This window comes from Cydia splendana, chromosome 26, assembly GCF_910591565.1.
Source record: "Cydia splendana chromosome 26, ilCydSple1.2, whole genome shotgun sequence".
Classification (NCBI taxonomy): Eukaryota; Metazoa; Arthropoda; class Insecta; order Lepidoptera; family Tortricidae; genus Cydia; species Cydia splendana.
The window spans coordinates 7,417,930-7,442,718 of NC_085985.1; the positions used below are offsets into that span (position 1 = coordinate 7,417,930).

The 24,789-nt window shown below is 38.5% G+C and overlaps 1 protein-coding gene across 1 annotated transcript; it reads left to right on the plus strand.

Moving 5' to 3' along the window:
• Nucleotides 1–377: 377 nt before the first annotated feature.
• LOC134803579 (zinc finger protein 678-like) lies at nucleotides 378–8,967 on the plus strand. The gene is made up of 5 exons (XM_063776379.1): nucleotides 378–555; nucleotides 1,345–1,486; nucleotides 1,663–1,710; nucleotides 2,142–2,204; nucleotides 5,300–8,967. Exons 1-5 carry the CDS (start codon nucleotides 427–429, stop codon nucleotides 7,384–7,386), a joined length of 2,469 nt encoding a protein of 822 aa, XP_063632449.1. The 5' UTR covers nucleotides 378–426; the 3' UTR covers nucleotides 7,387–8,967.
• The last annotated feature ends 15,822 nt before the right edge of the window (nucleotides 8,968–24,789 follow it).

Below are 24,789 nucleotides of genomic sequence, written 5' to 3' on the forward strand. Positions count from 1 at the left end.
GCTATGTAGCGTTTATCGATATATAACATGATTAAAATCGACTTTTCACATCCCTAAAAGAGCACACATATACGCTTTTACGCACACATACACAGCCTGGGCGCATCAAGAAAGGCAACACTTGATTTGAAGTCCACCTTGTCAACAGTATGGTTGTCCTTTTTTGACAAACGGCATTTTTAAAAGAGCGAGGAGAGAGAAATGATACTAGTTGCTGCGACGTGAAAGAGAACAGAAAACGTTGGGCCCTTGGTTTTTTTGGCTATGGCTAGGTCACTAAAGTTCATACAAAACCTTTTTTTGTTCCTAGTTGCGTCAGCCTGGCCGCACCAAGCACCAAGGAATGTCTGTGCTTTTGTTATGCTTCGTGGTTGTTGATTTAATCGTACGTATGTGAATATAAAAGCGTTTTGAAGTACTAATGTGATGGAATCTATAAACCAGTGCCACTGCTGCCTGCAGCGGCCTTCGGGGAAAGATCTGAGGACACCGTACACTCGTCTCGGCATAACGGAAATATACTCGGTCATGATCGAAGAATGCTTTCTTATCAAAGTAAGTAACGACGCAGATTATTTTCATTGCCCAAAATCTGCTCTAACCACAGAGTTAAGACCCTTGTAGTTATTCGTTTACTATTATTGTTTCTTACTTAGGATCAAATAACGAAAAGCTGTACTGTAAAACTAACCTCAAAGGACTTGTATCAATATGGTATTATTTCATGTTCTACTTAATAATATACACTTAAAAAAATCTTTTCTATGGATAATTTATTCTGAAATTTATAAATCTACCTAAACATTCAAAACCAAAATTACTAGCAGTTTTAGGTTTGTTCATATTAGTTATTCTTAGTTAACTTGTGTCTCTTTTATAGAAATCTATGGATAGCTGCTTTATTGAAGGATCTTCATCTCTTATTGACAAAAACTGCGCTAGTTCCATCTCTTATTTATAAAATAGGACACTACTGTGTTGATTCCTGAATTGAGAACTTAATTTTCTATAAATAATCTTTACTTTGTTTTAAATCATATTCCCCTTATTTTTGACAGTTTGTACCGAAATCGCACAGTGAAAAGGTTTTGGGTGTAAAATAGTTTATATGTAACATTTTTACTTAACAACACACAAATCAGCTTCACAGATCACTATAAAAATTTGCCAAATAATAGGCTGAATACAAACATAAAAAATCTTGCCAAATACTGAATAGTTGGCCCATATCTACCTCAGTTAAATAGTAGCACTTTTTTATTACATAGAATATGCTATGAGTCTTGTGTGCAAATAATATAGACATAAATTGAACATCAGAAACAAATACACTACATTTTGCAGCTGACACCAAGCAACAATGGCAAGAGTGGTATCTGCGAGGTGTGTCTGGGGCGGCTGCGGGAGGCATGCCACTTCAAGATGCAGGTGCAGCACTGCCAGGCCGAGCTGCAGGAGAGGTTAGAGGGAGCACTGAGCGTCAAAGGTAAATATTATAGGCATTAGGCACACCTATAATGGTTTTGTATCGTGTATTATTATAGTAATATATACATACTGGTACTGTTTGGTCCTAGCTAGTCATTCTGTGGCTATTTATCACATATTTTGTTTCCAATATCAAGGAAATAGGTTGTTATATTTTAACTTGTTCAATTTTAGATGAACCTGAAGATGGCGCGTGCAGCGAGCCTTCCGAGCCGTCTCTACGTAAGTATCTAAAGTGGTATTCAGAACTTGGTATAATAAGACTCCTGGAGGCAATTAATAGTGGCACACAGTCCGCACTTCATCAGGCTCAGAACAGAGCAGCCTGGAGACTTCTTATAGATAGAGCTACTTATGGTGGTCACGACCCTCAGCTGTGAGGATAACGACGAAGAAGAAGATGTGAACAAAAACATATCTGGGTTGAAATATGGGATGGGAGCTTGGAAGAAGGAATGCTGGCCCTCATAATTTATTAATAATTGCAGCCGGGGAAGCCCTGACTAGAGGGGGAAGGTAAATAAAAACGAGAAGAAACATGAGAATACAATTACATAACCTCCATTACAATTTTGGTTTGTACCATAATGGGCTACGAGTGCATCTCATTAAAAAACTCTCTAAAACGACATGAGTTCACTTTACATGTTCAGGTTCAGACGTTGAGTCCCCGGTCCCGCCGTGTGAAGACGGGCCGCCGGGCGAATATCTGTTACGTCAGTACACTTTTCTATTCTTATTATCATGTTCACTAAATGTAAAAGATAGTCGACTTGGGTATATCCATCTAAATTCTATATAAATCCTTATGCTCTTAGTCTCAGTCAGGAATATTTACTGACAGATAAAATTTTTCGTATAACCACCGTGTCGGGCGAAGCAATGATTAAGGAATAACTCTCTTATAATTATTGGGACACAAAGCTTCTCTATAGTTCGAGTTTTTAGCATTAGAACGAAGGTAAGCGATCTTGACATGTCTTTTTATTAAAAATCGCCATGGAAAAATTAGTGACAGCAAATTGTTACAATTATAAATCATATACGATCTTTTACATACTTTTGCTTCCATAAGTAATAATAAACTGATTTTTTTTTTATCAATCAATCAATCAATCAATATCATTTATTTGCAAGAATACTTAATTATAGTTACAGGATGTTCTTGTAGAATATTGTCCAGTATTCTATCGTACTGAAACGATGCGCAAATTTTATATTACCTAACAATAATAATTTTCAGTCTTGCACATATGCGAGACAGAAAATAATTATATTATTGAATTTTATTTTAATACATGTAATAACAATTACGATAACATAAATTACACTCTAAAGTTTGTATAGGACATTTCATTACTTCATCAATTGGACTATTATCAATACATCACATTACATTGGTTGATTATCATTACATTACATAAAATTTATATTGAATTAGATTATAATAAATAATATTAATTATCTGCATTATTGTGCTCAATATATTCCTTGACACTATAGAAACAATGTTCTAACAGAAAGCTTGTCATTTTCTTCCTGAATTCAGTTGTGTTTAGACCTCTGAAATCAACAGGCATACTGTTGTATATAAGGATACACATATTATAGGCATTATTTTTGTATATGGCCGTGTTGCATCTTGGCTGATATATTAGATTTTGATATTGAGACCTCTGAGTTCCTGAGAAGAACTCAGATCTCATTTTAAATATGTCTGGGCGATTCTTTACAAATAGACACGCTTTTAAAATATACATGCAAGGTAATGGTAGTATGTTTAATTCCTTAAATAGTGGCCGGCAACTGTCAGTCACCCAAGCTCCCATTATAGCACGGATGCACTTCTTTTGTAACAGGAGGGCTCTTTCAGTATCTACAGAGTTGCCCCAAAGTAGCAATCCATAATTAAGCACCGAGGACACATAACCGTGATAGGCTGTAATCGACGCCGCAGCATTAATAGTGTGTCTCAGTTTTCTTAACGCAAATACGAATCGGTCCAATCTGCTGCAGACATAATCAACATGCTCCTTCCAATTAAGATGCTGGTCAATATATAATCCCAAAAACTTAATACTTTCACAACTCGATATAGAAACATTATTATAATTAATATTTAATTGCAATGGATTACTATTATATGAATGAAATTGAATAAAAAATGTCTTTGTCATATTTATATTTAAATTATTATAAAATGTCCAATTTTTTATGTCAGCCAAGGCATCATTAATATTATTTTCGTATGATGGAATATTCTCTCCCTTTACTAATATTGTAGTGTCATCCGCGAATAATATGCACTTGTGGGGAATAGTAAGAGGAAGGTCGTTTATATATACCAAGAATAAAAGGGGGCCCAAGTTGCTCCCTTGAGGTACTCCAGTCTTAATTTCTCTAAAATTAGACCGATATTTAACTTTAACATAATTGTTCTTAATTTTTTCAATTTTTACTATTTCTGTACACTGTTTCCTATTAGATAAATAACTTTTTACCCATTGAAGTGCTACTCCTCTAATTCCATAGCATTCAAGTTTCGCGAGAAGCTTGCCATGTTCAACATAATCAAAAGCTTTACTAAGGTCTAAAAATAACGAGACTATAGGTACTTTGCTATTCAAACATTCAGACACATGCTTCACAAACTCGAAACATGCCAATTCAGTAGAATGACCTTTTCTGAAACCGTACTGCTCCGGTTGCAGCAAATTTTTCCTCTCTAGAAACCCTATTATTCTCGCACACATAGCCTTTTCAAATATTTTAGCGATTACTGGAACGATTGTTATTGGCCTATAATTGTTGGGATCACTATGGTCGCCTTTCTTAAATAAGGGCTTGACGACAGATAGTTTCAATTGTTCCGGAAAGATAGATTGACAAAAGGATAAATTAATAATATGGATAAATTAATAATAATATAGGTTGACATACCCAATTAGCAATTAGTTTCAGAATTGTTGATGTAATGTCGTCATAACCGCAGGCCTTACTATTATTCAGAGACATTATAATTTTAAAGACTTCATTAGCATCTACAGGTTCTAAAAATATTAAAGCGTTTATCAATCTTTTTAGGGTTCTGTACCTTAAAAGGAAAAAACGGAACCCTTATAGGATTACTCGTGCGTCTGTCTGTCTGTCACAGCCCATTCATTATATCCAAAAGTACTGGACCAATTAAGTTGAAATTTGGTAAACATATGTAAATTCCTGACCCAAAGACGGACATCGTACGTAAACAAATGAATTTTAAACATGGAGGCCACTTTTGGGGGGTAAATGATAAAAAAAAAGTTTTTTAAACTACTTATATCGTGTTACATATATCAAACAAAAGAGAAGGACATTTTGAGAATTACAAATATATATTTTTTGTAATTTTAAAATAAATAATTTAGATTGTTTAAGAAAATAGCCAAAAAATTACCCCCCCGCATTTATCTCCGAAACTACTGGGTTTAAAATTTTGATAAAACATACAATGGTAATGTACGGAACCTTTGGGACGCGAGTCCGACTCGCACTTGGCCGGTTTTTTAAATAAAAAGACGCGTCAAGATTGTTTACCTTCTTTCTAATGCTAAAAAAAACGAACTATAGTAGCGTATTTGAGCCAAATTTATGTCATACTTATTTACCCGCAGAAACTTACCTACATTTATTATAATGCATTTTCATGATAGTTTATTGCATATTAATGACGTAGCTTGTGTAACGCCATGTATTTGAATGCTATACCTGGCGCAGCAAGCTGGCAAATTATTGCATCATGGCTCACTCTAATGTGAATATGTTGTTTCAGTGTCTTCAGCCGGCGAGTACGGAGTTAGCTCGGCGCCTCTGTCCCTGCGCTGTAGGCAGCAGCTCGCGCTGGCGTGCTCCGTGAGGCTCGAGCGCCTCCGCCACTCCCCGCGCGCGAGCCAGCCGTGGCCCGTGACGTCACACCGCGAGCCGAGCCCCGCCAGCAGTGTGCAGGACGTGACGTCACACCGCGAGCCAAGCGCCGCCAGCAGTGTGCAGGACGTGACGTCACACCGCGAACCGAGCCCCGCCAGCAGTGTGCAGGACGTGACGTCACACCGCGAGCCGAGCCCCGCCAGAAGCGTGCAGGAAGTGACGTCACACCGCGAGCCGAGCCCCGCCAACAGTGTGCAGGAAGTGACGTCACACCGCGAGCCGAGCCCCGCCAGCAGTGTGCAGGACGTGACGTCACACCGCGAGCCGAGCCCCTCCAGTAGTGTGCAGAACGTGACGTCACACCGCGACCCGAGCCCCGCCAGCAGTGTGCAGGACGTGACGTCACACCGCGACCCGAGCCCCGCCAGCAGTGTGCAGGACGTGACGTCATACCGCGAGCCGAGCCCCGCCAGCAGTGTGCAGGACGTGACGTCACACCGCGAGCCGAGCCCCGCCAGCAGTGTGCAGGACGTGCCCGCTCACACACCCGCCGAGGAACAAGCCCAAACACACGATACTCGCCCTACACACACCACACACAACTCTAGTTTAATCACACATCAACAACACCATATCGCACAAACGAATAAGAAGACCTACTGTTGCGACATGTGTAGTAAACAATTTATGTCAAAACTTACTTTAATCCGACATATTAGAACACATACACACCCGGAACATACATGCGGAGTTTGTAATGTAGCATTTCCAAATAACTTATTACTGAATAAGCATTTAAGATTGCACTCAGCAGAGAGACCGTATGTGTGTGGAGAATGCAACAAGCGATTTGCAACAAAAAGTATTTTGTATATGCATAGAAGAATCCACACTGGAGTCAAACCATTCAAATGTAAAGAATGTAACAAACAATTTACAAGAAAATATGATTTAGAAATCCACAAAAGAGTCCATAGTGACGTGAAACCATACAAATGTAAAGAATGTGACAAGCAATATACAAGAAAACATCATTTAGAGAACCACAAAAGAGTCCATAGTGGCGTGAAACCATACAAATGTAAAGAACAATTCAAAGGAAGAGATGGTTTAAAGTACCACGAAACAGTCCATAGTGGCGTGAAACCATACAAATGTAAAGAATGTAACAAGCAATTCACAGGAAGAGATGGTTTAAAGTACCACGAAAGAGTCCATAGTGGCGTGAGACCATACAAGTGTAAAGAATGTGACATGCAATTTACAAGAAAACATCATTTAGAGAACCACAAAACAGTCCATAGTGACATGAAACCATACAAATGTAAAGAATGTAACAAGCAATTTACAAGAAAAGATCATTTAAAGTACCACGAAAGAGTCCATAGTGCCGTGAAACCATACAAATGTAAAGATTGTAACAAAGAATTTACACTAAAAAATTCTTTAGTTAACCATGAAAGAATCCATAGTGCAATGAAGCCATACAAATGTAAAGAATGTAACAAACAATTTACAAGAAAAGATCATTTAGAGATCCACACAAGAGTTCATAGTGGCGTGAAACCTTACAAATGTAATGAATGTAACAAAGAATTCACACAAAAATATTGTTTAGTTATCCATGAAAGAATCCATAGTGGAATAAAACCATTCAAATGTAAAGAATGTAACAAGCAATTTACAAGAAAAGATCATTTAGAGATCCACAAAAGAGTCCATAGTGACGTGAAACCATACACATGTAATGAAGGTAACCAGCAATTAAGTCATGAAGATAGTTTAGAGACACATAAAATGAGTCACATCGGAGAGAAGCCGTATAGATGTGAAGAATGTAACAACCACTTTACGTTAAAATCTGAATTAGAGAGACATAAAAAAATACACACCGATGAACAATCATACGAATGCGAAATATGTGAAACACTTTTTTTCGATGAAACAAGTTTAATGAAACATATTGAAACACATATATCCAGGATACCATAACTTTGTTGTTTCGTAAAATGGTTTATAATTATAATAGCTCAGTTTAATGTGGTTATTTCATCAACAGAGACGTAGCTATACATAGTGTTTTATTCGGATTCAGTCAACAATTTCACTCCACTATTTACTTCACCATATTGCTATTTACATTTTCACAGACAAAATATCGTATATCGCGTGAAGCTATTTATAATCTTATCTGAACCACATTTTATATACAGGGTGGAAAGAAAGTCGGGCCCTGGAGGGAAACTACCTTAAATCCTTAAGCTGGCTCATTTTACTTAAAGGAGACATTCCTTTATTTTTATAAAGAAACAAAACTGCATTCAAAGTATTTTTCTTTTTTTCTTCAATTTGGCTTGTCTAAAAAAAACTTAAGTACTAAATATTCGATTTTATGGATATTTAGTACGACAGACGAGTGTAAGACCTAATGTTTCTTGGAGAAATGTTATCATTAACATTAACTTTATCGACTAGTAGAATAAGATTGCGAGCTTTTATTTTTTGGAATTTTTAGTCGGTTCGAGTCCCGGGCGAGGCAAGAGAGTTTTAGAGAATGTTTGAATGCAGTTTTGATTCTTTTTAAAAATAAAGGAATGTCTCCTTTAAGTAAAATGAGCCAGCTTTAGGATTTAAGGTAGTTTCCCTCCAGGGCTTGACTTATCTTACCACCCTGTATATAGAATTGAAAAGTTATGGAGTCGAATTGAAGGAGAAAAGCGCGGGGGTCTGAACATACTGGTCAACTCTGTTGCCCTGTACCTCTACCCTGAGTTATGATTGCTAATGTTTATCTTTCAGTTGCACATGTGAATACACACGTGCCAGTTGCGGAGAGTTTCGAAAACTTCTCGGAAATATCATGAAAATTTCTTTGGATTCAATGGATTTTTTTGTCTGGAAATGGTAGATTTCTATTCCCATTCAAAAATATGAGAACTTATCGAAATTTCACTATGTGGAAATTTCGCAATTTAATAACGTTTTCGACGGCACATCAGTACATGTGAATTACTGTGTTACTGAGAAGGAAAACGCCGATTTTCTTGTTTGCTAAGTGTAGATGTAGAGATATTTCCACGGCGGCGGCCGGATCACAATGGCGGACGCTTTCTTTTTATGTTCCAAGGATTCTTTAGAAATTTGGCTACGAGCCTTGTCCGGCGATGGGACTCCTTTAGTTGATCTACACAAGGCCCATAAAGGAACACTCTTGAAGGGCGCAGGCTCTCCGGGACAGTGTTTGTACAGTCAACCAACTTGATTCCCATAGGCCACTATAAAACCTTGTCTCTGTTACTACTATATAAATGGCATACAACACTCTATAAGCACTGGCGTAGAGGATGAACAAGTTGTTTCATTATGACATGGTTCTACATGTAGTGACCTTGGAATCAAATTGGCTGACTGTAGGTACATATGCGCGGTGACACGTCATGTCATTTGCGGATTGTTTATATCAAACTAATGTACACACTTAATATTATTATTAATTATTACGAGAGAAGGGTCCATTCATATTAGTATTACAGTGTTAGTTTTATTTCCGATTCGTTTTACTTTGTAATATAAATATGTTGACTGTACTTATTGCAATAAAAAAGTCAATAATTATTATATGCACAATTATGAACCGTGAAGTAAATTCGTTCACTATCAATTATTTGTTTTATTTTTTTTTACCCAGGCGGCAGTAGGTGTGGTATTCATAGGTTTTAAGTATAAATATTGTAAATTGACATTTTAATTAATGCATAAAACGGGACGACACTACACTGTTGCCACTTTTTAACTTCTGCTTTTTTGCCAAGCTGCACAGGAACCTTTTCTCATGGAAAGCCGCTAAAGGATACTAATTTGTGACGCCAGTATTTTCATACTGGGGCATTTATCAATTTAGAAGAATATTACCATAAATCTAAAATTGGAGATTGACGTTAATTTCAATTCTGATCAAATCGGTCGATTTGATCATCCCGTCTGGGTACCGCTTTACAGCTCACAGATACGCATGGGAGCTTTTCGCTTAAAGTCGACAATCCAACAACGCTTGATAAAAAGCGCCACCGCCATCGTGTGAACGAATACACATGTTTCCATTTGTGACATTCAAACGCTTTTTTAACGCGCGTTAAAAAAGCGCTCGTGCTAATGAGGGCTATAAAGTAAAGGAATCAATTTATCAAAGATAATTTAACGCATCCAGGCCATAATTGTTAAAAAAAAAAAAAAAAAAAGATAATTTAAAATGTTTGTATCAAAAATCTGAACGCAGCGGTGGTTACGCTACCGCGCATAGCTGTCACTGTCAACTCTTAGCAATCATAGTATCTTCTGAGTAGGAAAGCCACAAAAAAATATCTTCTCTTCATATAATTTGTGATAAAATCGGTGAATAGAAGAGCGTTTTAAATTACTAATGTGATGGAATCTATAAACCAGTGCCACTGCTGCCTGCAGCGGCCTTCGACGAAAGATTTGAGGACACCGTACACTCGTCTCGGCATAACGGAAATATACTCGGTCATGATCGAAGAATGCTTTGTAATCAAAGTAAGTACCGACGCAGAATATTTTCATTGCCCGAAACCTGCTGTAACCACAGGGTAAAGACCATTTACTATTATTGTTTTTAGGGTTCCGTACCCAAAGGGTAAAACGGGACCCTATTACTAAGACTTCGCTGTCCGTCCGTCCGTCCGTCTGTCACCAGGCTGTATCTCACGAACCGTGATAGCTAGACAGTTGAAATTTTCACAGATGGTGTATTTCTGTTGCCGCTATAACAACAAATACTAAAAACAGAATAAAATAAAGATTTAAATGGGGCTCCCATACAACAAACGTGATTTTTGACCAAAGTTAAGCAACGTCGGGAGTGGTCAGTACTTGGATCGGTGACCGTTTTATTTTTTGCTTTTTTTTCGTTTTTTTTTTTGCATTATGGTACGGAACCCTTCGTGCGCGAGTCCGACTCGCACTTGCCCGGGTTTTTTATTTACTTAGGATCAACTGAACGAAAAGCTGTAAAACTAACCTCAAAAAACTTGTATCAATATGGTATTATTACAAGTTCTACTTAATAATATACACTTAAAAAATTTTATTCTGTAGATAATTTATTCTGAAATTAATAAACCTACCTAAACATCAAGTACAAAACCAAAACTACTAGCAGTTTTAGGTTGGTTCATATTGTTAGTTAACTATGATACTGATGTTCAATTTATGTCTAATTTTTTAGCTGACACCAAGCAACAATGGCAAGAGTGGTATCTGCGAGGTGTGTCTGGGGCGGCTGCGGGAGGCGTGCCACTTCAAGATGCAGGTGCAGCACTGCCAGGCCGAGCTGCAGGAGAGGCTAGAGGGAGGATGGAGTGTCAAAGGTAAATATTAAGCTTGATATCAAGTTAATTGTAATCACAGTTAGTCCCATTATCATCATTTCAGGATCTGATGATGGCATTATGAAATTGAGGGAACACTTCAATATTATAGGCATTAAGCACACCTATAGTGAACTTCAATTTTTTTTTTTTTTTATTGTCCCAACAGTTACCCGACATGGGCGTATTTGTGTATTTTTATATTAATTTATGAATACTCATATTGTTTGGTGCCAGCAACTCATTCTGTGGCTATTTATCACATATTTAGTTACCTTTGTTTGCCATATATCAATGAAATAGTTTTAGCGGAAGGTGCTGGGGGTGGGATACGGCGTTGCGTGAACAAGAGATTTCCTTTGGCAGGATTGGTCCTTAGGAGCCAAGGATGGATTTAAGAAGTGGAGCCACTGACAATTTTGATGTAAATTTTTAGGGGGGGGGGGCTCTCAACTTGATCTTGATATCAGATATATGTCATTTAAGCTACTAGGCCAAGTTTGGTATCGTTTTCGTATAAATCGGAGATGCCGAATTCATGTATGATATCATAATGACACCATTCCGAAGTAAAAACATATAATATATGAAAAAAAAACTTTTTTTTTATTCCTCTTCACGCCTAAACCGCTGAACCATTTTAGTTAAAATTTGGTACAGAGATAGTTTCAGTCCCAGGAAATAACATTGCACACTTTTAATGTCAAAAATCATCCCTTAAGGATGTGAAAAGGGAGGTGGAAATTTGTATGGGGATCCAATAAGGGGTCATCCATTAATTACATCACACGTTTAGGGGGTGGGGGGGGGGGGGGGGGGGGGTCAAGAAAATGTGACATGTTGTGACAAGGGGGAGTCACAAACTTTGTGACGTCACTTTAACTTCATCAGTAACCAAAATTTTATTTTAATCATTTTATTTACTGTACAGTTCAAAAACAAGTTTTTGGAACGATAATCGTTTTTATTAGTTTAATTTTTTTTCATAATCAGTTTTGGGTTATAAATTTACTAATATTTTGACAAAAAATTAATAATACTTAATTCGATTTGCCGATTTCGTTGAAAAAATGTGACGTCACACCAGGGGGGAGCGGTTTGCCAAATGTGACCAAGTGTGACAAGGAGGGGGGGAGGGGTCAAAAAATCTCTCAAAAGTGGGTTACATATCAGAATACCGAAAATTTATTTACCTATTGTTGAATCACCTATGCTCGATTCACCTATTTTTAAATTACCTAACGATCATTTTACCTAAACATTGACTGACCTATGTTTATAATACCTAAACTCAATTAACCTAATGGACGAAACACCTAATGAACGTTTTACCTAATGCACATTTTACCTAACGTACGTTTTACCTAAAGCTATTATACCTAATGCATGAAACACCTAAAGCTGACATACCTAATGGACGATCCACCTAAAGCTGATACACCTAATGAACGATATACCTAAAGTTGATTTACCTAATGGATAAAATACCTAAAACTATTATACCTAACGAACGAAATACCTAAAGTCGATATACCTAAAGGACGGAATACCTAAAATCGATATACCTAATGCATGTTATACCGAAAGTCGATATACCTAATGGACGATATGCCTAAAGTTGATTTACCTATTGAACGAAATACCTACCTAATATACGTAACGCACGTAATACCTAAAGTCGATATACCTAATGCACGAAATACCTAAGGCTGGTATATGTTTTAACGAACGAAATACCTATAGCTAATTTAATCTAAGATAATGCCTAACTACCTTCAAAAAGGTAGGCTACCTAAATTACATTCCAAAATTTGGGCCATAATAAACTCGAATATCTTCAATCAGGCGTGACTATTATTGAATGCCAGAGTTTCAAGGAAAATGTTTTAATAAAGTGATGGAAAAACTCAGACAACATCAGCAAAAAGAAAATTGGTATTAACAGTTTATTTCTTTATTAAGGGTTTGAACTTGTGGCCATAAATGTTGTAGTTAGATGTAGATGTAGGGACGCCCGGCCGGAAGCAGGCGGGCTGTCGATCGCTTGTCGCGTTCATTCAGCCCAGTTCCCTGGAGTTGGAGCTGCAGGTTACTGTCCCGGCGGCATTCCCACACTATTCTCCTCAAGTCTTCTTGTTTTCCTGCAGAACAGAAGGACATCTTTGAGTTCGACGTCCTTTAGTTCGTTTTCTTTTAGTGTGTCTCTACCGAATGTATTATATCGCGGTGCCGCGTACATAGTACATTCTGCTAGTAAGTGTAAGCTAGTCTCCTCCTTACCACAATGTGGACAGGAGGCGTCTCTACTAATTTCCGTTATCTTAAGGTGTTTGTTGAGAGTATTGTGACCTGTAATGATACCTGTCAATAGTCTCAGACTGCTCTTACCTAATTTCAGAAGATACCTGGTACTCCTGTGGTCTATACCTTTGATCATCATCTTCGACTGTCTGCATCCAGTCTCTTCTTCCCATTCTCTCTGTGCTTCCATCTCTTTTACCTTCTCTATGACTCCCTTCGTGACATCCGCTGACATAGGCAGAGCCGGTTCCGGACCTATGTATTCCGTCTCCGCCCCTATCCTCGCCAGCTCGTCTGCTTTCTCGTTTCCCGTTACTCCCTGGTGTCCTGGTACCCATGCCACCGTGACACTTCTTTGCTTGCCTATCAAGTTGAGCTCCTCTCGACATTCTCTCACGAGAGAGGAGGTAACTGATATTTTCTTTAGTGCCTTTAGTGCTGCCCGGCTGTCTGTGTATATTACGACAGCGCCCTCTTGTTTTACACTCTTCTTGATTATGCTTGCGCAGCGCGTTATAGCACATAGCTCGGCTTGGAACACCCAGTGGTACTGATACTTTCTCTCCCAGTTTGGGGATCACTATGCCCGCTCCTGCTAGTTTCGTCGAGCTTCTTCTTGAGCCATCCGTGAAGCAGATGGTCGTCGGGTGTCCGACTTCCACCTTCCAGTTGTCTCTGTCTCCTATATGTATTCTATATTTCTTGTCGAATATCTCCTGCCTCTTTATAAGGTCATTATTGGCCATCAACATTTCAAGTTTTGATAGTGCCTCTCTTTGTATCAGCGCGTGTCTCTTGTCCACGCAGCTTCCTCTCCATTCCTTGCATTCTTTCATTCTGTAACACTGTTCGGTGGCTCTTGTCTCTACCTCAATCCAATGTTGTAGTTAGGGTGATTCCAGGGTAGTAGGCCATAGTTTTTTTAGAACGCGATAAAAAAATAAGCTTACATGTAATTAAAATAAATCTTTTTAATACAGTTGTTTAAGAAGTGCTAGTTTACGTAGCTGTTTAGCGTGCGGAAAGTTGGTTTTCGCGAACTAGTGATTTTCACTTTCCCAATTTTTTTTAATTTATACTTGTTCCAATTCATGACTACTTATTGATGAGTGTTAATATTAGTTTCCTTTAAACGTCGTAATCAACATAAAAACCTACTGTTAATGTAAGAAAATATACATATTTCATATTTTATTACTTACCTCTTCATCATTATAACACGTTTATTTTTTAATATTGAATATTGAAAAACCGTTCTTAATAAGTTGTCTGAATGGAACGGAATAGCTGTCGAAACGCCTGTAAAGAAGAGGCGTTTTTTCTCACTGCATGTTTTAAGTTTCACATTCTAATTTATTTTTGACTGCGCATAAACATTATATGATTTAATCTATTTTTTGCTTTTTGTTTTAGAGTTTTTAATTTTAATCTGAATTCAATCAATAAATGTATAGATTTTATCATTTTTAATTTAATAATTTTATTATAGGTATCTATTAATTACGTATAATATTATTTTGATTTTTATTATTAATGCTATATTTACTTATATTATCTGCAATAAATGATTTTTTATAACGACTTTAGGTATTTCGTTCATTAGATACAGTCAACAGTAAAAATATGGGTGTAGCCAACTTATTCAAAAATATGTCCCATAGTTCTTAATTCGCTGACATAAGAGCTATGGGACATATTTTTGAAATGATTTGTGCACCCATATTTTTACAGTTGACTGTACCTAATAGGTACAATGGGTAGGTAGGTATAGGTATAGGTAGGTAGGTAGGTAACTTTATGTGTTACGTGCATTATAGGTACATATATTAACTTTAGGTATTTCGTTCAATAGGTAAATCAACTTTAGGGATATCGTACATTAGGTATATCGACTTTCGGTATTACGTGGATTAGGTATATCGACTTTAGGTATTCCGTTCTTTATGTATATCGACTTTAGGTATTTCGTTCGTTACGTATAACAGTTTTAGGTATTTTATCCATTAGGTAAATCAACTTTAGGTATATCGTTCATTAGGTATATGAACTTTAGGTGGATCGTCCATTAGGTATGTCAGCTTTAGGTGTTTCATGTATTAGGTAAATCGGTTTTAGGTATTTCAAGCATTAGGTGTATCAAGTTTAGGTAGATCGACCATAGGTATTCTGAGCTTAGGTAAAACAATTATAGGTGAAACGTGCATTAGACAATTCGTTCATTAGGTGTTATGAGCGTAGGTTAATAAACCATTAGGTGTTTAAAAAAATAGGTCAATCGAGCATAGGTGATTCGACATTAGGTAAATCAACTTTCGGTATTCTGATATGTAACCCAAAAGTGAAAAGGAAGGTGTAAGATTGTATGGAACATCAATAACGGCTGAACCGATTTAGATGAAGATCTTTGATTTCGTAAATGTAGTGATTATCGCAACAGATCATTTTTTTATTTGGCTATACTTTGTTCCGAATAATTAATTTTTGTAGCATAAGTTCAAGATGGTGAAGAAATTGGCTCGCGAGCCAAAATACAGGTTTGCCGCGGTCGAACATTGCTCGCGCGGCCGCCGCGCGATATCGAGACGCGCCTTAAAAGGAAACGAATTGAGCGCTACTTAGCAGTAAGGCGTGCAGCTTCCATACTGAATATCATTTGATATATTTTCAATTGCTCATATGTGAACAAAAACATATCTGGGTTGAAATATGGGACGGGAGCTTGGAAGAAGGAAGGCTAGCTCTCATAATTTATTAATAATTGCAACCGGGGAAGCCCTGACTTGAGGGGGAAGGTAAATGAAAATGATAAGAAACATGAGAATACAATTATATACCCTCCATTACAATTTTGATTTGTACCATGATGGGCTACTCACATTCCATTAAAAAACTCTCGAAAACGACATGAGTTCACTTTATATGTTTATATTCAGATGAGGAGTCCCCGGTCGCGCCGTGTGAAGACGGGCCGCCGGGCGAACATCTGTTACGTAAGTACACTTTTCTATTCTTATCATGTTCACTAAACGTAAAAGATACCTAGTCGATTTAGGTATATCCATCTAAATTTTACATAAATCCTTATGCTCTCAGTCTCAGTCCGTAATATTCCCTGACAGATATAATTTATCGTATAACCACCGTGTCGGGCGAAGCAACGATTAGGGAATAACTCTCTTATAATTATTGGGACACAAAGCTTCTCTATAGTTCTATTTTTAGCATTAGAACGAAGGTAAGGGATCTTGACATGTCTTTTTATTAAAAATCACCATGGAAAAATTAATGACAGCAAATTGTTACAATTATAAATCATATACGATCTTTTACATTCTTTTGCTTTCATAAGTAATTATAAACTGTAATTGTAAACTGTAAATGTTTATAAAGAGTTTTTCAACCTTTTTTAAATAAAAAGACACGTCAAGATTGTTTATTTCTTTATTTAAACTTTATTGCACAATAAATGAAGAGTACAAATGGCGGACTTAATGCCAGAAGGCATTCTCTACCAGTCAACCATAGGCTAAACCGAAAGATCTAGTTGGTGCAGGCTCAGAATACTGTTACAGTAAATTTGGAAAGAAAAAAAAAACCACTAAACTATAATATATGACATTATACGTATGATGTATATACGTAACATTATACATAAATAAATAAATATACATACGTAAATATATACACATATAAATATATATATATACATATATATACCTACCTACTGTAAACATCATGAGGACGACTTATGAACCTGGTCAGACAGATGCTTGCGCAACATGCGCTTCAAAAGAGAATTTGTTCTGGGCCTGTCTTATAGAGAGAGTAAGATCGTTCCACAGCCGGATTGCCTGGATGGTGAAGGAATTCGACATGAAACCTGTACGATGACGAGGCACAATAAGCTGAAGGCTACGGGAGGTTCGGAGATCTGTGCCGGGACGCGGAGTCACAAATTTGAACTTGGAACGAAGGTAATCAGGGGTTGAAGGATCGAATAGAATTGAAAACAAAGTACAGAGAATACGCAAGGAACGACGTTCACGAATAGGGAGCCAGTTAAGTTTTTTGCGATAAGCGGAGATATGGTCGTATTTTCGTGGTCCAAAGACAAACCGGATGCAGTTGTTGAGTAACCGATCGAACTTGGTTAGGTAAGCTTAGGTGAGATTGCTATAACACACATCGGCATAATCCAGGATGGGTAGAACGAGGGCTTGGACTAGAAGAGTCTTGGTGCAGGTCGGGAGAAAATATTTAAACCGATAGAGTGCTCTAAGAGTATTAGTCACTCTACGACAAACGCCAGACACCTGAGGATCCCAAGTCAGTCAGCTCTTACTAAAAACAAAGAGCAAACGGCCGCCCGTATCTATAGCGAGGACCGTTTGACTCAAATCAATTACTCAATAACACAAAAAAAAAAACCCCAAGTTTTTCACTTGCGGCACAAAAGGTATATCGACTTGCTCGTACTGAATTGGGGCTAAGTATGCCGTGTCCGTCAAAGAAAGCAAGCGCGCACTACCAAGTATGATGGCCTGACATTTAGTAGGGTTCACTGCAATGCCAAAACAACGCGACCATCCAGATATGTGGTTAAGATCTGTATTTAAATCAGCGACAGCTTTATCCAGATCTTCGGCGCTAGCTTGGGTGTAGAGACTGTAGAGCTGCAAGTCGTCGGCATACAAATGGTAAGAGCATTTGATTTTGGTGGTGATGAGATTAATAAAAATCGAAAAGAGCAGAGGGGAGAGAATGCCGCCCTGTGGAACCCCAGATTGGAGTTTACACCAATCTGAAAAAGATCTGTCAGCCCGAAGTAACTCATGACGGTCCCGGAGATAGGAAGCAAACCAATCGGTCACAGATGATGAAGTGTTCACGTGTTTTAGAGAAGCCAAAAGTAAATCATGATCTACCGCATTGAACGCATTAGAGAAGTCGATAAGGACCAGCACTGTAAGCAGCGAAGAGTCCATACCGACCCTCACATCTTCGACCACTTGAGCAAGGCGGTAGAGGTACTGTGGCCACGGCGAAATCCAGACTGAAATGGCGAAAGCAGTTGATTAGAGAAAATGTGGTGGGATAACTGTTTATGAACGGTGGCTTCTAAGATTTTTGACAAAAAGGGAAGAACTGAAATGGACGAAAATCTTTGAGTGAACTGGTATTAGGAATTTTAGGCAGTGGAATGACATATGCGTTACGCCATAGCGAAGGAAAAACCCCAGAAAACATTGAAAGGTTAATAACATAGGTTATAACCGGGAGGATACATTCTAAAATGCACAAAATCATCGTCCTACTTAACTCATCGTGACCTACAGTGTTAGATTTAACAGACGTTATTACTCTGCGAGTTTCATCATCTGTGACCGGGGTGAATGAAAAAGTGTTATTAGAAATACAGGGCAAAGCATTGATAAGGGAAATACTTGGCTTGGCAAATTGTACGTTTAAGTCATTTAATGAAAACGAAGATGTTGAAGAAATAAGGTTATCAGAGAACTTGTTAGAATTGACCACACCTATGGATTTTAAAAATTTCCAAGTCTCGGCAGGGGATGACAAGGCAATGTTGTGATGAATGTGTTTCCGTTTCGCTGCTCTTACCATCTGGTTGCACTTGTTCCTAGCCAATTTAAATGCACACCAGTTTTCTTCGGAACGATCGCGCTTAAATTTACGAAACGCCCGATCACGCCGCGTTTACCTTCTTTCTAAAGCTAAAAAAAGAACTACTCGTGTAGTAGCGTTTTTGCCAAATTTATGTGATTTATGTCATACTTATTTACCCACAGAAACATCCCTACATGCATTATAATGCGTTTTTATACTTTTTATGATAGTTTATTGCATATTATATGTAGCTTGTGTAACCAGTGTAACGCCGTATCTCAGAATGCTATACCTGGCGCAGGTATTATTGCATAATGGCTCACTCTAATGTGAATATGTTGTTTCAGTGTCTTCAGTCGGCGAGTACGGAGTTAGCTCGGCGCCCCTGTCCCTGCGCTGTAGGCAGCAGCTCGCGCTGGCGTGCTCCGTGAGGCTCGAGCGCCTCCGCCACTCCCCGCGCGCGGGCCAGCCGTGTCCCGTGACGTCACACCGCGAGCCGAGCCCCGCCAGCAGTGTGCAGGACGTGACGTCACACCGAGAGCCGAGCCCCGCCAGCAGAGTGCAGGACGTGACGTCACACCGCGAGCCGAGCCCCGCCAGCAGTGTGCAGGACGTGACGTCACACCGCGAGCCGAGCCCCTCCAGCAGTGTGCAGGACGTGACGTCACACCGCGAGCCGAGCCCCGCCAGCAGTGTGCAGGACGTGACGTCACACCGCGAGCCGAGCCCCGCCAGCAGTGAGCAGGACGTGACGTCACACCGCGAGCCGAGCCCCGCCAGCAGTGAGCAGGACGTGACGTCACACCGCGAGCCGAGCCCCGCCAGTAGTGTGCAGGACGTGACGTCACACCGCGAGCCGAGTCCCGCCAGCAGTGTGCAGGACGTGACGTCACACCGCGAGCCGAGCCCCGCCAGCAGTGTGCAGGACGTGACGTCACACCGCGAGCCGAGCCCCGCCAGCAGTGTGCAAGACGTGACGTCACACCGCGAGCCGAGTCCCGCCAGCAGTGTGCAGGACGTGCCCGCTCACACACCCGCCGAGGAACAAGCCCAAACACACGATACTCGCCCTACACACACCACACACAACTCTAGTTTAATCACACATCAACAACACCATATCGCACCACAAACGAATAAGAAGACCTACTATTGCGACATGTGTAGTCAGCAATTTACGTCAAAACTTATTTTAATCCGACATATCGAAACACATACTCACCCGGAACATACATGCGGAGTTTGTAATGAAACATTTCTTAATAACTTATCACTGAATAAGCATTTAAGATTTCACTCAGCAGAGAGACCGTACATGTGTGGAGAATGCAACAAGCGATTTGCAAGCAAATCCTATTTGCATATACATAGAAGATCCCACACTGGAGTGAAATACAGTTGTAAGGAATGCAACAAACAATTCTCACATAACAGTTCTTTAGTTATCCATGAAAGAAGCCATACTGGAAAAAAACCATACAAATGTAAAGAATGTAACAAGCAATTTACAGTTAAAAGCATTTTAGTTAACCATGAAAGAACTCACACTGGAGAAAAACCATACAAATGTAAAGAATGTAACAAGCTATTTACAAGAAAAGATTATTTAGAGATCCACAAAAGAGTCCATAGTGACGCGAAACCATACAAATGTAAAGAATGTAACAAGCAATATAAACAAAGAACTCATTTAGTCGAACATGAAAAAATTCACACTGGAGTGAAACGATACAAATGTAAAGAATGTAACAAAGAATACATGCACAAAAACTCTTTAATTATCCATGAAAAACATCATAGTGGAATGAAACCATACAAATGTAATGAATGTAACAAGCAATTCAAAGGAAACAATGGTCTAATGTACCACAAAAGTGTCCATAGTGGCGTGAAACCATATAAATGTAAAGAATGTGACAAAGAATTCACAAGGAAACATTATTTAGGTATCCACGAAAGAATCCATAGTGGTGTGAAACCATACAAATGTAAAGAATGTAACAAGCAATTTACAAGAAAAAATCAGTTAGAGATCCACAAAAGAGTCCATAGTGGCGTGAAACCATACATATGTAATGAAGGTAACCAGCAATTAAGTCATGAAGATAGTTTAGAGACACATAAAATGAGTCACATCGGAGAGAAGCCGTATAGATGTGAAGAATGCAACAACCACTTTACATTAAAATGGCAATTAGAGAGACATAAAAAAATACACACCGATGAACAATCATATGAATGCGAAATATGTGAAACAATTTTTTTCGATGAAATAAATTTAAGGAAAAATTTTGAAACACATATATCCAGGATACCATAACTTTGTTGTTTCGTAAAATGGTTTATATTAGCTCATAGTGTTTTATTCGGATTCAGTCAATTGAAAATACACAATGGCTTCGAAACCTATATCTCGATCTAATCCGTATAAAAGATATTGTTCTGTTAACGGATGTCTGAAGAACATGGAAGTAGAAATAACATTTTATTAAATTCCGGACGATATTGAAAGGTGAATTTAAACTTTAAAACATAACATAAACACTAAGTAATCAAATTCGATAACTAATTCGTTTTGTTTCCATAAAACTAAAGCGCTTTAGACCAATTTAAAATGATTATTGGTTGCCTAGAAACAATATTAGAAACTGACCGACATGTTTTCAAAGGAATACGGCTGTGGCATATTACCTACCTACTTCCGTAAGAATCAGACATACTATCTCCGGATAAAAAAAATATGTTTACAGAATCAACGTTTGTAATTCCTAAGTACATTTTAATCTTAAAAATAATAAATAGGTAAGTATAGGTACAAAAACTTGTCAAGTTTCAACCCTGTGCCGACACTCACAGCTCGGTCATAAAACTGCGGCGCGCAAGGAAGATTCACCGTTCGTGCGCGGTTACGTAGGTATATAAGTTTCAATTTTGCTTGCAGGCGGCGAGTATAGAGTATAATTTTATACCTAAATATGACTTTTGTGAACGAGTGAATTTTCTGTATGGTAGTTACTATTAGTTATTCTGTGCCCGAACGTAGTTAAGTGTCTCCCCACTGTTAAGGGTATCGAAAAATTTTTTGGTGGGCATTATATTATTAACCCCGTTTATATTGGTATTACTGAGAATACGCGACGCGGTGTAGAGTCGTATTTCTGATTCGATCTACTTTGTAATAGAGATGTTGACTGTGTGTATGTATGTATGTCAATTTGCTATTGCACATAAACAGGTTTACATAAAACTGACAAAGCTAAAATAAAAATGTTATGTACAAAGGTGAACTTATCCCTAGAAGGTAGAAGGGGTCTCTTCCAGCTAACCTTTGAGGAAATGCGAAAGGATCAAAAACTAATTGTATTGCAATAAAAATATTGCATATATACAAATGTCAATAAGGTACTAGTACTCGACATGCTAATGCCCAATAGATGACGCCCTACTGTCGCCTATATTGACAATAACTTAAGTTTCAAGATGGCATGTACTGGGACCGCGTCGAGCACCAGTACCACCACCTTAATTTTTATATGCACTATTAAGGTGAAGTAAATTTGTTTGCAAACAATTATGTGTTTTATTTTTTACCCAGGCGCCCATAGGTAGAGCACAGCATGGGTTGACGTCGACGAAACGCATAAATTTGTACCATTCAGTGCTAATCCATAAGTTGGTTTGCCTGAGAGTGAGAAGAGAGAGTCTGAAGTGTTAAATTGTAAAAAAAACCGGGCAAGTGCGAGTCGGACTCGCGCACGAAGGGTTCCATAGGGTACCATAAAGCAAAAAAAAAACGGAAAAAATGCAAAAAGAAAACGGTCACCCATCCAAGTACTGACCACGCCCGACGTTGCTTAACTTTGGTCAAAAATCACGTTTGCTGTATGGGAGCCCCACTTAAATCTTTATTTTATTCTGTTTTTAGTTTTTGTTGTTATAGCGGCAACAGAAATACATCATCCTGTGAAAATTTCAACTGTCTAGCTAACACGGTTCATGACATACAGCCTGGTGACAGACAGACGGACGGACGGACAGCGAAGTCTTAGTAATAGGGTCCCGTTTTACCCTTTCGGTACGGAACCCTAAAAATTACCATAATTTCAATATATCAACGTGGCTTGACTTAAATATCCTAAGAACTAAGTATACCTGATACACCTAACCCGCAGCACAGAATAAATGATGGTACATATTACCGTACAGAAAGGACACTTCTTACAAAACCGAAATTAGACAGCAATTAAAGCCTGGCTATTCTATAATAATAGTCCTTACCTTATGGCGCATAAGACCATTGTGAGTTCGCTGTGATAACGACTCTACGAACTAATTTGACTTTTAAGGGGTATCCAGACGGGACTGACGAAATCAGTCGATTTGTTCATGAAAATAATTGGTCAATCTCATCTAGCGTCCACACGTACACAAATTAAATCACCAATTTGCATTCTACTATGAAAATTGGCATTTTTGTGTCCGCACCTGCTGATGTGATCGGGGAATCAAATTGGTATTTGCGTCCGCACGGCCCTGTTCGATCGGAGAATTTCATCAGATTGGCGGAAAATTGTCTCGTCTGGATACAACTTATTAAGGCCTCATTCGCACGACAGCTTTTTCAACGCGCGTTAAAAAAGCGTTTGAATAACACAAATGGATAACCATGTATGTATTCACATGACAGCGGTGACGCTTTTTATCAAGCGTTGTTGGATTTTCGACTTTAAGCCTTGGTCGTTAAATCGAATCGAGTGCGGGCAGATTCATGCGCTTTTTTTAACGCGATTTGAACAAGCTGCCGTGCGAATGGGGGCTTAGGCCAGTCCAGACGGCACGAATTTTCGCCAATTAAATTGTCTTATAAGATTAATTAAATTAAATTCGATTGTAAGATTATGAGTATTATGACAAGAATGCCATATTATTGGCATTTTTATTTAATTTCAAGCGTTCGAATATCTAAGTATAATCAGGCATGGCTCACTCACGTATCTCTTTGTCCGCGATTTCGTCGCTTTGCTACAGGTAAGTCAAGTCCATCCGTTCGACCCCAATTTTGGGGTTTGCCATAAGCCGCGCGTGGCGCTGTCGCCACCTAGCGGCCATATCTGTGCTGATCGTGACAGACGCGTTTTGTTAGAGCAATAGAGAGTACCTAGTACTATTATTTATTCTGTGGTATAATCTAAAACTGTGTACGTGTAAACGGTAGATGAGATTCACGCCAATTTCTTTTCTGATCAAATTCCCTTGCGAGCGTCAGGTTGGCGGGTGGACTATAGCGAATTTGAACGAAATATTTACAAATATATTGCACTTTCGGTGTACTTTTAACAGAATTGAGTGTACTTCTCCCGGAAACGTGATATTTAAACATTACCCTCCTTTGCGTCGCGCAGTCGGGTAAAAAGGTCCTCCCGCCATTCTGTATAAACACCATGGATTGCCTCGAATAAATGATTATGATTATGACGTCAGGATGGCGGGTGGACCTGTGAAATCTTGGATTATACCGCACTCTAAGCTTTCAGCGTACTTTAGGCCCCATAACATAAGCACGAGCGCTTCTGCAACGCGCTTACGGTTGCTATTAGATATGCGTGGTGGGCATAATTTCGATTAGATAAATAAATAAATAATAATAAATAAATATTATAGGACAATTTTACACAGATCAACCTAGTCCCACAGTAAGCTCAATAAGGCTTGTGTTGTGGGTATATAATACTCATATACATAGAAAACGATATACTAGACGACGATATATATAATACTTATATACATAGAAAACATTCATAACTCAGGAACAAATGTTTGTGATGAACACACAAATAAATGCCCTTACCAGGATTCGAACCCGGGACCTCCTGCTTCGTAGGCAGGACCGACTAGGCTAGGAGGCCGTTAAGATTTTTTACTATCATTTATTTATTGTTAAGTCGCGTATAAGTACCTAAATATCATCACAATTATTGCACAAACTTTTATGTAAATAAGATCCTGGCAGAATATCAGCGATGTGGCTTGCCGCATCATCATGTTGAGCCAGCGCTAATTCTCTGCCACGACACAAAAA